Below are 14,501 nucleotides of genomic sequence, written 5' to 3' on the forward strand. Positions count from 1 at the left end.
GAGACAACACATGATCCGTAAGCCAAGGAATGTGGCGTGCACATTCTGGACAATATTATGTATTGTCAAATTGACCTCCAGATCCCTGTAAGAATTTACATGCCCACAAGAGGAGGAAAGTGTTCATTTCTCCATGTCTTGGAAACAATGAACATTGTTATCCTTTAACCTTTACCATAGGTGATATCTTATAATTATTCATCACATTTATAATCAAAAAATAATAATTTTAAAATGAATTAAGATTTTGCTATTCTAAAAACTATGGTTATTAATTAGGATGCAAACAAAAAATACTAACCAAATTATATTTAGAAAAATCACTCATGGTAAACAAAAATGGTTCATTAGCTGAATGATTCTTCATATTCAAGTAAAATCGTGCCCACTCTTCTGCTCGACTCTTCTCAATGTATCTGCAGAAAATAAAAAGGAAAATTATGTAGAAAAAAATAGGTGCCTACTTGATGGAGAAAATATGCACAATAACAAGCTAATATGGAAATATGTCAACTAGAGTAGAACATATACAGATTAATGTATAAGTCAGGATGTGAAGTGAAATTCTATGGCATATATTCAAAAAATAAGGTGAAATTGACAACTTAATATCAAGGTGGTTCCCTTAGTCCATTTTCTGGTACTACAACAAAATATCACAGACCAAGTAGTTTATAAAGAAAAGAGTTTGTTTAGCTCACAGTTCTGGGGGTTCAAGATCATGGCATTAGCATCTTCTCAGTTCTGCTGAGCACCTCATGGCAGATGGCATCACACTGGTAAGAACGCATGTGAGTGGTGAGCATGTGGAAGAGGGACTTGGGGGAATTGCTGGATCCACTTATAAGAAACCATTTTTTCATGGGCACTAACACAGTCCCATTGAAACCTGACCCATTCCACAGTCCAGACTGCATTAATCTCGTCAGGAGAGTGATGCCTTCAAGTTCCTCCTCTCTTCTAGTTATTCATAAAATATATAATAAGTTATTGTGACTGTAGTTTCTCCACTATTCTGTAGAATGCTAGAACTTATCTATCTGTGTTTGGATACCCATTATCTAACCTCCCACTAACCCCTCTCCCCTCCACCATTCCCAGCCCCTAGCAATCACTATCTATACATTCTGACAAACATTTTTTTATTTTCTATCCCATGTGAAATGGACCAGGCAGATGTTGTCTTTCTGAATCTGGCTTATTTCACTTAACATGTAGTCCAGTTCCATCCATTTTACAGCAAGTGATAGGATATCATTCTTTTATATGTTTATACATATACATGTATTTACACATATATGTATCTATACTCCACATTTTTTGTCCATTCTTTTGTTGATAGATAGCTAATACCTTAGCTATTGTGAGTAATGCAGCAATAAACATGAGTGTGGGGGTGTCTCTCTGATATGCTGATAATCACTTCCTTTGGTTATAATACCCAGAAGCAGGATATATGTAGATCTATGTAGATCTATTTTTAGTTTCTTGAGGAACTTCCATACTGGTCTCCACGGTGGTTGCACTAATTTACATTCCTGCCAGTGATGTATAGTGATGTGTGAGAGTTCTCTTTTTGCCACATCCTTACCAGAGTTGGCTTTTTTTTTTTTTTTTGTCTCTGTGTTAATAGCCATTCTAACTGGAACAAAAGGATATGTGATTATGGTTTTGATTTACATTTCTATGATGTAGTGAAGTTGAGCATTTTTTCATAAATTTGCTGGTCATTGAAATTTCTTGAGAAGTGTCTGTTCATATCCTTTGCCTGTTTTTAATTGGATTATTTGTTTTTGTTACAAAGTGCCTTATATATTTTGCCTATTAATCCTTTATCAGATGAATAATTTGCAAAAATTTTTTCCCATTCTATAAAAAAAAGTTTCAGGAGATAGAAAAGTTAACTACCCTAATTTGATTGTTACACGCTGTATACATGTATTGAATTATCATGTGGTATCCCACTTGTTTCTCTCCACCACCCCACTTATACACACCTGTTTGGGGTTTTTGCTTGTTAGAGATTTTCGTTGTTATCCTTTTGTTGGTTTTTGTAGCACTAGGGATTGAACCAAGTGGTGGTCTACCATTGAGTTACAACCCTTTATTTTTTATTTTGAGGCAAGGTTTTGCTAAGTTGCCCAAGTTGGCCTCCAACTTTGCTGCATTCTCCTGTCTCCACCTCCCAAGTAGCTGAGATTATAAGCAAAAACTACGGCACCAGAACCTCTTCCCCTTTTTAATGTGACTACAAGAAAATTCAAAATTACAAATGTAATTCACATTTGTGATTTACATTGTATTTGTATTGGACAACAACTATCTAAACCAGTAAGGTCAAGGGCTGGATTATGAAGTTATCAGAGTGAATGTTGTGCCCTAAGAATCCTCCAGAAAGGAGCCATAAAGTGAAAATTTAAAGGGAGCTAGGAAAATACTGTGAATTGGGCTTGGCTTGGATCCAAACTATAGCAGATGCTGTCTCAAAGTCAGCTTTTTTTCATTTCCATGAAGACCTCTATAGGTAAATTCTTCATCCAGTTCATGTCAGGAAAAACAAACATCAAACAAAAATAAAACCCTCTGCCACCCATGCTGTCTGTCCGACTCCCACCACTAACCCAGAGCTCTCCTGGGTCAGCAAACATTCCCAGGGTTACTCCCTACACTTGGAGCAACACTTACAATCCAAGTCCCAGGGGGCCAGTTTCCTGACTCTTGCACGCTCCAGAGGCAAATGTGATAAACCTGGGACATTCTCAGGTCTCTTTGTTTGGGGGCCAAATTAACACCTCTGATTCACTTAGAGAAGGTGAGATGGGTCACTGGCGACTAAACACGGTTCCCCAGAGAAGAAAGGCAGAGATTTTCCCCTTAGGGATTACCAGCAAATTAACGGAGGGGCCGACGGGGCTGCTTTGGCTGGCTGCCTTCTGTTCTGCCCAAGGAGCCCAGTGGAGGCTGCCTCGGAATCAGGGCAGGAGGGAAGGGGCGGCCCTGGCCGCGGCAGGCCAGCACCTGGGCGGCAGTTACCTTTTCATATACTGGGCTAGTCCGCAGACGTGCGCCAGGATCCCCGCGGCCCGTCGCAGCCTTTCCCTAGCCCCAGAACCAAGCGTCCCCAAAGAGCCCCCGGGGATTGGGGTGAAAGCCATCGCCATCTGTGCACTTCTGACTCTTGGTCCCCAGAGACGCCCAGAGCTGGGCGCCCTCCTGGGAGGTGGCCGGAGGGCGGAGTCTGGGGAGGACACTCCTCTGACTCAAAGGACACTCCTTTGACTCAAAGATCCCCTGGCTCCTCCAAGTGGGCACCCAGGTAGTGAACCGGGTCTGGGGCAAGGGGACGCGGGGCGAGAGCCGTGGAGTTGGAGCAGAAACAGTCAATGCGTTCGTGGAAGTGGGGAATTTGAACTTTAATTAATTGATTAATTTATTTATTTATTTATGTGAAACTAAAAAGGATAAGCTGAAGAGGTAGAATAGAGCATTTGCATTCGTTTTTAAAATAATGCCTGATTTTAAAATAAATGTAGCTGGGCGAGACAAATCATCGGGTAGGCATCAGAGAGGTCCTTCGGAGACAAGTTTGAGAAGTGCTGTTAGGCAAAAGATGCTTTTTTCTAAATACAAAGTCCTGAGGCTTCACCCTAAGTTCCCTCTTGGTCTGGATCCAGGAAACGCCCTTGGTCTGCAAACTGCTTGAAGTCATTCACCGGGAAAGGTGGGAGGCAGGACAGAGGACCCCCGTCCCCACTCTTTACCAAGAAAGAGTGTAACCTGCATCTGGACCCTTAGGGAGAAAAATGAGGGGACTGAAGCATTCAAAAGCCATAAGCATAATTTTAGGGAACTGTGCGGTGAAAGCCAAGGTCTCTACTTTTATAAACCACGCTGTGGACACTAATAGCGCAAAGGACCCTAGAAATTCCTTTATTAGATCGAGTCATAAGTCACGGCTGTTTTCACCAGATAGCTTAACATTAACAAAATCACCTCGTTAGCCTTAAGTTTCCTGGGAAATGAAGTTAAATATTTTAGCCCTTTATAAGAATGTACGTCGTCACCAAAAAAACAGCCACTGTAATGAATTGATCATCAAGGAATTTGATGTCTTCTACAATTTTCACCTTTTCATTTCATTAGAAAGGCCTCAGGATGGAGTCACACTAAGAGTATATGGAAATTTACTTGGTTTTGTAAGGAAATTCATCTAAGACAGTCAATCTATGAAAGCCACTATTGCTTGTATAAATCAACTTTATTTTTTAAACAATCATGATTTTTAACTGGGGAAGAATACAAGGATGCCCACCTGTCTTAAGACTTAAGGAATTCTAATAGTAATCATGAATATAAGACCTTTCCACTTCTAAACATACACTGATTTTTCTTGTGCAAAATCAGCTCTAATCAATCAGTTCCCCACCCCACAAGATTTGGTGAAAGACTTGTTTTCTGAGGTGGTTCCCTGGCTGAGTGAATGGAACCACCTGTCCACTTGTCCAAGACAGAGATCTGAGAATTACTCTTGACTCCTCCCCCCTCTGCCCTCCATCTCTCTGCAACTGCAAGAATGACATGTATAAAATGCAAACCTGTACACATACCACTCCCTTGCAAGAAACCTTTAAAAGGTTCCCCATTAGTTTGAGGATAATCCTAATTTCTTCATTGAATTCTAAAGGCTTTGGGGCAGAGGGTTTGGCTCAGTGGTAGAGCCCTTGCCTGGCCTGTACCAGGCCCTGGGTTCAATCCCCAGAACCACAAAAATTTTGTTAAAATAAACTAAAAAAAGAGGAAGGTAGATTTCAAAGATTCTTTTATGCTTTACCCCCTACCCCCTCCACTTGCTTCTCTAGTCTTATCTCTTCTTACTCTCCTTATCTCTCCACCACCCACCATCCCTCCTTCCCAATGGCACTCTTTGGGAAATTACTCCAATTTCCCCAAGGCACAGGAATGTCTCTTTGATCACTCAACCTGCTGTGCATCTTAGACTCCCCACACTTTGATAATGCGGCACTGTAACCCTTTGGTACCCCCTAGCACATAATACAGTAATTACTTATTTCCCTTTATTTTAGATGACCTGGGCCCAAAAGGAAGCTGAATATGAAAAGAACCTGAGCTTTCAAGTAAGAAAAATTTGGGTGCCAAACCTGGTGACCCGCACTTACTAGCTGTGCACACTTCAGCGAGTTTCTTAACCCCTCTGCATCTCAGTTTGATTCTGTAAAGAAAGAAAATCATAACAAAATTTTAAATATTTTGCATACAGTCAGGTACTTGGTAGATGCTGAGGAGCTTGTTATAAATGGTAACAATTCTGCCTCAAATCTCCGTCCTGATTGGTCTCTTCTCAGGAGAGTAGACAGTTCTTATGACTCTAAGTAGAGATAGTTGAAGAAAACCAAGATTATCCCAACCCCAGAAAGATCCTTAATAACTTAATAACTTTCTAATTCTTAGAAAGGTTATTAGGTCTCTTTGATGCTTCATTTTTTTTATATCTGAACCTGCTTCATGTAATTAGTATAATCCAAGGATAAATATGAAAGTATTTTGAATGAAAATACCACCTTGAAAAGATATATTCTTTCACTTATTGTTTGCTGAAAGAAATGTGATTTTAAAACATTAAAAATTTGAAACTAACTGGAGGCTAAGAGATAATAAATAATTTAAAACAGCAAACCCTCATTTTTAGCCAAGACTCTTAACATTTTCTTTTCGGCATCCCTTTTACCAGAAAAGATAAGCTATAGAAAAAGTTGTTAGGAATTTCACCCTACTTTCTGACCCTGTCCAATATGATAGCTATGTAACTAAGCAAATGAATAGCTAGTATAAAACAGGCCCTAGTAAAAGTCAGGAAAAATCTATATCTTGTTATCTTTTTTTTTCTTAATTTTTTTTTAGTTGTTGATAGTCCTTTATTTATTTTACATGGTGATGAGAATTGAACCCAGTGCCTCACACATGCCAGGCAAGTGCACTACCACTGAGCTCCAGCCCCAGCCCTATCTTGTTATCTTATACAACACAGCCTGGCATGATTGAGATTAGGCGTGTTTTTGGTTTTTGTTTTTATCCTCACAATTCTACATCCACATTTTAGACTGAGACTCAAAACCAGAAAACATAGTATTCTGGGTAAAAGGAGAAGACTGAGCACATATTTACTTTCATTACCTTCAAATTTCACAAAAATGAAAGTAAAAAAGATTGTTGTAAAACACACAAGATAAAAAGAATGAAAGAGTACATTTTGCTTTGCAACGAAATTATGTAAGTTGGAAAATGGTAAATGAGAGGAAATTGACTTACATGATTTTTTGTTTGTTATTTTTAATTAACAAATAACTTTATATATGGGTATGGTGTGATGTTTTTGTGCATGGATATGTTGTGGAATGATCAAATCAGGTTAATTAACATATTCATCACCTCAAATATTTATCATTTCCTTGGGTAAGATGTTTAAAATCATATCTCTTAGCTATTTGGAAATATACATTAAAATTATCTACTGTCGCCACGCTGTGAATAGGTCACAAAAACTGAAATTTTGTAGTCTTTGACCAGATAACGGATTTAAACCTCAATCTTAAACCAGTACAGGGAAAGCTCAGAAGCAGCCTAGTACCACTACTAAATCCCCAAGATTAAGAGAAAGCAACTTCAGTTATCCTTGAAAGTAGGGACAAAACTAGGGCTATTGAAGAAACGGGTAATGTTTTATTCATCCATTCACTTTCTTCTAATTTTACACAGGGTCTCACTAAGTTGCCCAGGCTGGCCTCCAACTCACATCTTCCTGCCTCAGCATCCCTAGTCACTGGGATTACAGACTACTTGATTACAAACCAGGTCTTTCAGCAGATTGGGTAACATTTGTTTAAGAAGGATTTAGATCTTAACATCACTCTCTCCCACTCTGTGCAGCAAACCAAATGCCTTTCTCTACCCATCCAAATACTGGAGTCCTATTTTCTGGGAATAGAAAGACAGAGTTTCTGGACTTAGGGAAATTCAGCACAGAAATGGGGGTATTGTGAACCCAGAAATACAAACAGAACACACTCAATAAATGTTGAGATCTCCTACCTCTCCCCAGGCCCTTTTCAGTAACTTTTCTTGATGAATTCCAAAGTGAAGGGCAACAGGACTGGATCTTTCAAGCAGAAAATTAGAAGACACTTCCCTGAACATTTTATTCCAACAATTTCACTTCTGATCCAACAATTCCACTTCTGAGTATAAACTCACAATAGTTCACATACACAAAACCATGAAGTGTTCCATTTAAAAAAATAAAAAGTGTCGATGAGAATATGGGGAACTCTCTCGCACTGTGGATAGGAATGTAAATTTTAATGGAGCCACTATAGAAAACAGTATGACAGTTTCTCAAAAAATTAAACACAGTTGCCGTATAACCTGACAATTCCAATTCTGAGTTCTCAAAAGAACTGTACACCCATATTATTCACAGTAGTTTTATTCACAATAGTTGAAAGGTAGAAGTAACCCAAATGCCCACTGACAGACAAATGTATAAACAAAACATGGTGTTTGCATACGATAGAATATTATTTAACCTTAAAAGGGAAGGAAATTCTGACATAAGCTACAATATGAACGAACTGGTAAAACATTGTTCTGAACGGAATAAGCTAGTCACAAAAAGTGAAATTGCATAATTTCAGTAATGTAAAATACTCTATGGAGACAGATAGGAGGACAGTGGTTACTAGGGATTGGTGCAGGGGATCTTGGGGAATTATTGTTTAATGGGTACCGAGTTTCAGTTTTGGATGAGAAGAGCAAAGACAACGGTGAATGCACAGTCATGTGAATGTCTTTACCTCCACTGAATTATGTACTTAAAATGATAAACCTCATGTACTTTTTGCCACAATAAGAAAAACTAGCAACTAAGCATGTAACTTAAAAGATACAGAGGCTAATATTAAAAAGTAATAATTTGGAATTAGAAGTAGTTTCCTCTAAGGATGAGAACTGTCAGGGGAGAAGATGCTGTTTTTCAAAGAAGCTTTGTAGAACTAGCTCTCAAAATTATGAGCACATAAAATTTTGATAGTACTATAAACAAACAACACTAATAACAAATTCAAGATAATTTTCAGTCCTTCGGTTTTATAGATAACCAACTCACAGAGAGACTAAGGTAATTCTAAACAGTAAGTGGCAAATTGAGGTCTTGAACTATGTTTGAAATCAGAGTTCAGCCTCCTTCCCACCTCAAACACACTGGAACCTATAATAGCATTTTCTTGCATCTCCTAAAATAAACTTTTCTGGGAGTCCTGCCTTAAGCCTTCTTAAATTACTTTTCTTCATGTTTTATTAAATGCATAATAATACTGCAGATTTTTCCATTTTGCCTAGCATCACTTGTTAATGACAGTTTTTTTTTACCTAACCCAAGCATACTTTTGAAATAATGTGCTTTTCCTGATTTTCTTCTCTATTTTCATAATTCAAATTGAATGGGATTTTTGGGACTCACATTTAGTGTTACTCCCTGAATTGTTAGGGAGATTTTGCTATGGATGAATAAGACACTATTCCTTTATTTCTCATGTAGAGTATCTTGTACTAGCTGAGTCCAAAAACCTACCCATGGCCACCTTTTGGCAACAGAAAGCATTTCCATTTCAATTCAACTCAAGTCACCAGTCTAATATTAATTTTAATGTTAATATTTTCCATTAGAAATATGATATCATTATAAAGAGCAGTTAGACTAAGCAATAATATATAATTTACTATGCTTCAAGCTTTGAGTGAAACCCTTATGTGCACAATGCTTCCAACAATACCCCATTAGTTATCAGTTGAACATATGCTAATGGGCATCTATAAAATAATTTTTTAAAGAACTATAAGGACATATCATCAGCACATCCTCCAACACTGACAGAGAGCTTTTTCCCAGAAGAGTGCTTGATAAGTCTTTGAACTCTGAAAAAAAAATTTACTGTGCAGTTATATTACCACTCTTTATCACATAGTGGAGATTATTGTGTGTCATTTCTCATCTCATCTGACTGTCTTGACCAGGTTGTGTGCTTCCTGAGGGCAAGGTAGTACATGATTACATTCATAATAAGTGCTCCTTTAGTATTCGTAAAGAACCCATGAACCAGGGTGGAATTATGGAATGTTAACACTAAAATGGGTCTTAGGGATCCATGGATCTAACTTCTTCTTTTTTACAATAAAAGAAATACTAATAAACATTGAATGTGGGACTGGGGTTGTAGCTCAGTGGTAGAGCACTTGCCTGGCAAGTGTGAGGCCCTGGGTTCAAGCCTCAGCACCACATAAAAATAAGTAAAATAAAATAAAGTTATTGTGTCCATCTACAACTAAAAATATTTTTTTAAAAAAAAACGTTGAAAATGTGCTTATGTGAAACATTTCATATGAATTTGGTCATAGCAGCCCCTCTGAATAGGTACTACTTTATTACCCCACATTAAAGATAAGAAAAAAGAAAGTCAGAGAGATCAAATAACATGCCCAAGGTCACACAGATCACCAGTACTTGTACTTGGACTGCACCAAGGTGATTAGAGTCCAGATATGGAGCTTTGCTGCAGCCCAGAGAAGGTGTCAACTGACCCACATGGGCATTCGTATGACTGGCTGCTGAAGAACAGTCAGACCCAGAATTTAGAGTGACTGACTTCCTAGAGTAATAGCTCATGTGGGACCCACTGGTGCATATTTTAAGTTAAAAATAAGTTTCCGTCTGGGGATGCTCTTGACTATAATTTCTCATTTTTGTATAGCAGAATTTGATAAGACTTTGCATGTCAAGTACTCCTGAAAAATTGTCTCTTTGAAATATATATTTTAGAACTGACAAAAGCTATAGCTTCAATTGTCTCTCATTTCTTAAATAAGGAAACAAGCTCAGAGACAGGAAGAAACTTAGCTGACACCATCCCACAGCTAAGAAAAGACATGGAACTGGGACCAGGTCTTCTGCCTCCTATTTCCATGCATTAACAGAAGCCACTATATCCCGTGCTGTATAAATCCATACTCCATATACATCCTTTTGGAATTTCCCATTTCCCAATTATTTGCATTGGTATTTCACATACTTTCAATCTCTGGTTTTCTCATTATTGTACATATCAAATCCAATTTATTCATATCCCCAGATTAGATCAGTGCCACCTGCCCCTCGCTCAGTTGAAAGCTCTGGCCACTGCCTTGGTGATTTCTCCTCCCAGAACTGCTGAAGTTCTCTTCCTTCCAAGGAGGAAGACAGAGCAGAGGTACGTGGCCTTCCCGAGCCCCACATGGTAGCAATCATAGCAGCTTCAACCCCAAATTTAGCCTTTCAGACAGCAGAGGCTCTGTGCTGCACAGCTAACCTGTCCAAAGGGTCAAGTAACACAGCAAAAGAGAAGCAAAGGTTGGCCATTGAGAGACAGGTCGCAGAAGGAAGCAACAAGCTCATTTCATTTCTTTCCTGTGATAGTGTGCTTAGAGGCGCAGCGATTCCACGCGGCCTATCTGGAACCTATTTCTGATACCAGTGTTTTCTTTTGCAGCTGTGTCCAGTGCAGGAGTGCTCCACCCTCCCTCTGTGTGTCCTCTCACTCTTGCCACCTTGGGGTGCGACTCCCCGAGAAAACATTAGCATGAACTCTGGCCTCAGGTTCTGCTTCCTCCTGGCAGCATGGGAAGCAGGTGTGTTCTGGAGGAAAAAACTCCCAAAGGAAAAGCATCCTTTCACATGCTCAGATGGCTAATGTGGGTGAGCATTCTTTTTGGAGACCTCTTAAGTCCTGGCAAGGGAGAGGAGGGTCATACAGGAGGTGGGAGAGGAGTAGACAGTGGCCATAATCTCCATCTTTTCCTCCAGTTTCAAACGCAGTTTAACACGTCGACTCTAAGAGGGTATTTGATGGACCTAGGAGAGAGGTCCTCCAGTCAGGTGAGGTAGTAGATGTGTGCATTCTTCTAGGATATCTAGACTAGATGTGGGATCGTTGGATTGCTGTTAAACTCAATTCCAAGGGCGAGGACCTCCCTCCCCTTTGAAAGCTAAGTGTTAGCCATTCACCCTGGCACTGGGAAGAGGGGAGAGGTTCAACTCATGGGGGAAAAGGATCAGGAAAGCAGCTAGCAGCCCTGAAAACTAAACCAGCTGCAGTATATGGCTCTGGGGGTCCAGCTATGGAGGGTACCAGGAGAGCACTCAGGAGCTGGGGCATCCAGTTTGGGCACTTCTGGTGAGATATGACTGCTGATATTTACAGAGCCCTTTCTATCTGCTTAGCACTGCTTTCAGTGCTAAGGGTTAACTTATTTCATCCTTACCACAACCTATAAGGTAGATAATATTATCTATATTTTATAGATAAGGAAAGTGAATGAGATAAGGAGACACAGAGAGGTTCAGTAACTTGCCTAAGACCACCCAGGTTGAAAGGGGCAAAGACAGAACACAAATTCAATCTAACTGACTCTAGGACCTACTTTCTTAAGCTTTATGATACTGTGATACTCAGAAACTCCATTACATGGAAGGGACATGGCAAAATCTTCATCTTCATCTGTGGTCATTATTATGCTACTGTCTCTCAGTTCCAAACGCATGACTCTATGCCTGCCTAGGGCTGGGACCTGTGAAAATCACGTTTTTGCTTTGCCAGTGGGCTCATGATTACCCCTTGCCAACAGGAGGGATGCAGGAAAAGGAAGAAGGGGCCTGTCCACATGCTGTGGGCTTCTTGTTACTCTCTGGCTTCCTGCTCCCAAACAATGGCCCCACAACACTTCTCCAGCCTGGTGGGGAGGCAGTTCCTGTAGCAGCTGCTGAATCCAGTCTGTAATTTCCATGGCTCTTCCAGAACCACTTCACCACTTCCTCACCAGAGACCACAGCACCAGCTGGCTGAAGATCCCTCCCCAGAGGTCAGGTCCCAGCCCTGGCCCCCTCCTGGGGACTCAGTAACACCAGCCCAGCCCCATAGCGCCCTTCCTCAGAGAACTGTTTGTCATGCCAGAGGGCCCCTCCTCTAAGTCTCCAAATTTTAATCATTTTAGCCTCCTTCCTTTGTTCCCCCAGGTCAAGGTACAAGGTTGCTTCTGCATTTGCTACTCCGTGAGTTCTTCTTCTGCCTTTCAGTCAAAGGTTCTTGGTACCTAGTCAACAAGTCTTTACATCAAATCTTCTCTGTCCAAATAACTCATGCTCTCTGCCTCTTGACCAGACTGATGAAAACTTCATCTTATGCTCAGTTCTGGCATTTAGGTTTGCATCAGAGTTTAATAATTTATCAATAGCTCATGAGATATTGCCAAGGTTGAGGGGAGGTACATGTAGAATCAACTCAGACAGTAAAAATGCTGGGCAAAGAGATTCAGATCAACTTGTGATATATCATTCTCAAGAAAATAATGCTCAATTCCTCGCACCTGCCAATTCCTCATCGTATACATCAATGATATTCTAAGTCTTCACCTTTTATTAAATCAATATTGGGAACCCATCCAAATATCTATTGTCAATAAAGGTCACAATACATTTCTAATCTTATGAAAATGGAGAGGGCTTCAAAAATATGCTCATAATGGAGAGCACGATCCTGCTGGGTGAGAGACTTCCCAGTGACATCTTTATCTTCCTTCTATACAAGAATCTTTCTGTCAAGCTGAGTGATTCTTCCAAAATTACCCAGCAATGATGGGTAGTATGAAATACTCTGGAGAAGATGGCATAGTGCCTGGGGAATCTCAGCTATACTACTCAATACTAACTTGGTGATCTTCAGAAAAGCATTAACTTCTCTGAACCTCAGTTTCTTTATCTGTCAAATATAGTCATTACTACTACTTCTTCTTCTTCTTAATTTACAGCCTTATGCAATTCACCAAATACTTACTGATCTTACTTCTAGGTAGGGTCTTGCATTATGTATCCCAGAATATACAAAGAAGTAAAACAGTTTCTGCTTTAAGAGAGTTTATAATCTAGGACTTTCCTCTGCATCCAACAAACAGTCAATAGAGCATCATCTACCAGGTGCTGTTCTAGGAGCTGAGAATACAGACATGACTAAAGTATGGTTTTTTTCTATTGAAGAGATAAGGGCACAGATAACTAGAGCAAGAGACAGAGTATGCAATAAGGGGATAAAACATATTAGTATGGCAGTTAAGGAAATAGAAGCCCTAACCATTTGAACTTATTGAGAACAAAAACTTAGAAAGGAAAGATGAAAAAGGACCAAAACCATGAACCTGGCTGGCTAGCAGAAGACCCTGAAGTACAGTGGAGTCAGTAGAAATGTGAAAGGAATGCAAACAAGTGACAGGAGATGCACAATGCTTGGAGATCCATGTGGGGTGATTGGGGTAGTAAAGACGAGTTATTAATGAGGACAGTGGGGTGACTAAGGAAAGCGTGGTTGGGACTGGGGGAAAGAATCAGTTCCCCTATTATAGCCTCTGGTGTAAAATGTGCAGTGTTGGTGGAGAATTTAAGGTTTGGTAAATTCAACAGAACTGGAGATAATTGCCTAGAAAAGATGGATTGTCATATTCAGAGATCTCAAGAGGAGGAGGCACATTTTGCCATGCAGTGGAGGTGTGGGCACCCAGGGAGACCCTGAGTTTGGTCAGGAGGTTTAACTCTGTTTCTGAAGGCAGCAACTGACAAGGCAGGGTAAGCTGGTCTAGGATTGGTGACTTTGAATCAGCTCTGGAGCATAGGACTGGCCCTGGTTGTCTAGTACCTGACCTTGGATTAGTTGGTTTGCATCTGAAAGGTGGACTCACAGCTGAGTCCTTTACTTTCTCCTGTAACCCCTGGTAACTCCGGAATCCTAAGATTACAGGCTCAGGAACAACCTGGGCAATTTAGCAAGACCCTGTGTCAAAATAACAGAAATAAAATGGGCTGGGGGTGAAGCTCAGTGGTACAGAGTCCTTGGGTTTGGCCCTCAAACACTCCCCAGCACCCCCCCCACACACACACACACACACATATGCTCACTTTACTGTCCCTGGGAATTCTCTAGCTTTTGGAGGGTTGTCCCTCCAGGGTCAGCAAGGCCCTACATGTCAAATCATTGGATTACAGAAAATAAAAGAAACAGTTAATACAATTTCCTTAAAAGTTAGGGAGTTTAATATCCATCACAACACACTGTACACAATCAGTAAAGGAAGCAGGAGCATTTGTTGGATAGTCAGATTAATATCTCTAAGTCTTTAGTTGTTAGAATTGGGCAACTGTAACCCATCCTCCAGTGATCAATTGGGCAGTCACTTCCTTAAGGAGGACCTTTCTGACTCCTCAGACTATTAGGTACCTCTATAGTGGACAGTATAATGCAATGCCCGCAGCCCCTGTTAATGATAGAGGGCTGACAGCAGAAGTCCTTTAGAGATTGGCTTCAGGAGATTGTAAATAAAAGTCCTGTCTTTTTCAAAGTAAAGGTATTATT

At 40.2% G+C, this 14,501-nt stretch overlaps 1 protein-coding gene across 4 annotated transcripts in view; it reads right to left on the minus strand.

Annotated features, from left to right (window-relative positions):
* LOC125610974 (cyclic nucleotide-binding domain-containing protein 2-like) overlaps positions 1 to 3,205 on the minus strand; it is a 95,108-nt gene extending 91,903 nt beyond the window's left edge. For 2 of the 4 annotated variants that reach the window (XR_007341086.1, XM_048784511.1), the window contains exons 1-2: positions 3,034 to 3,205; positions 302 to 416 (exon numbers count right to left, since the gene is read on the minus strand). Coding sequence is in view for 3 of the 4 variants with exons in the window: in XM_048784511.1 (XP_048640468.1) it covers positions 302 to 416; positions 3,034 to 3,161 (243 nt within the window). In the remaining variant the exon portion in view is untranslated. Of the gene's footprint in view, positions 1 to 301; positions 417 to 701; positions 947 to 3,033 lie in introns of those variants that run through there. The other 2 variants (XM_048784510.1, XM_048784512.1) reach the window with 2 other exon arrangements.
* Between the last annotated feature and the right edge of the window lie 11,296 nt (positions 3,206 to 14,501).

The sequence above is a fragment of the Marmota marmota genome, unplaced genomic scaffold (genome assembly GCF_001458135.2).
Source record: "Marmota marmota marmota unplaced genomic scaffold, marMar, whole genome shotgun sequence".
NCBI lineage: Eukaryota > Metazoa > Chordata > Mammalia > Rodentia > Sciuridae > Marmota > Marmota marmota.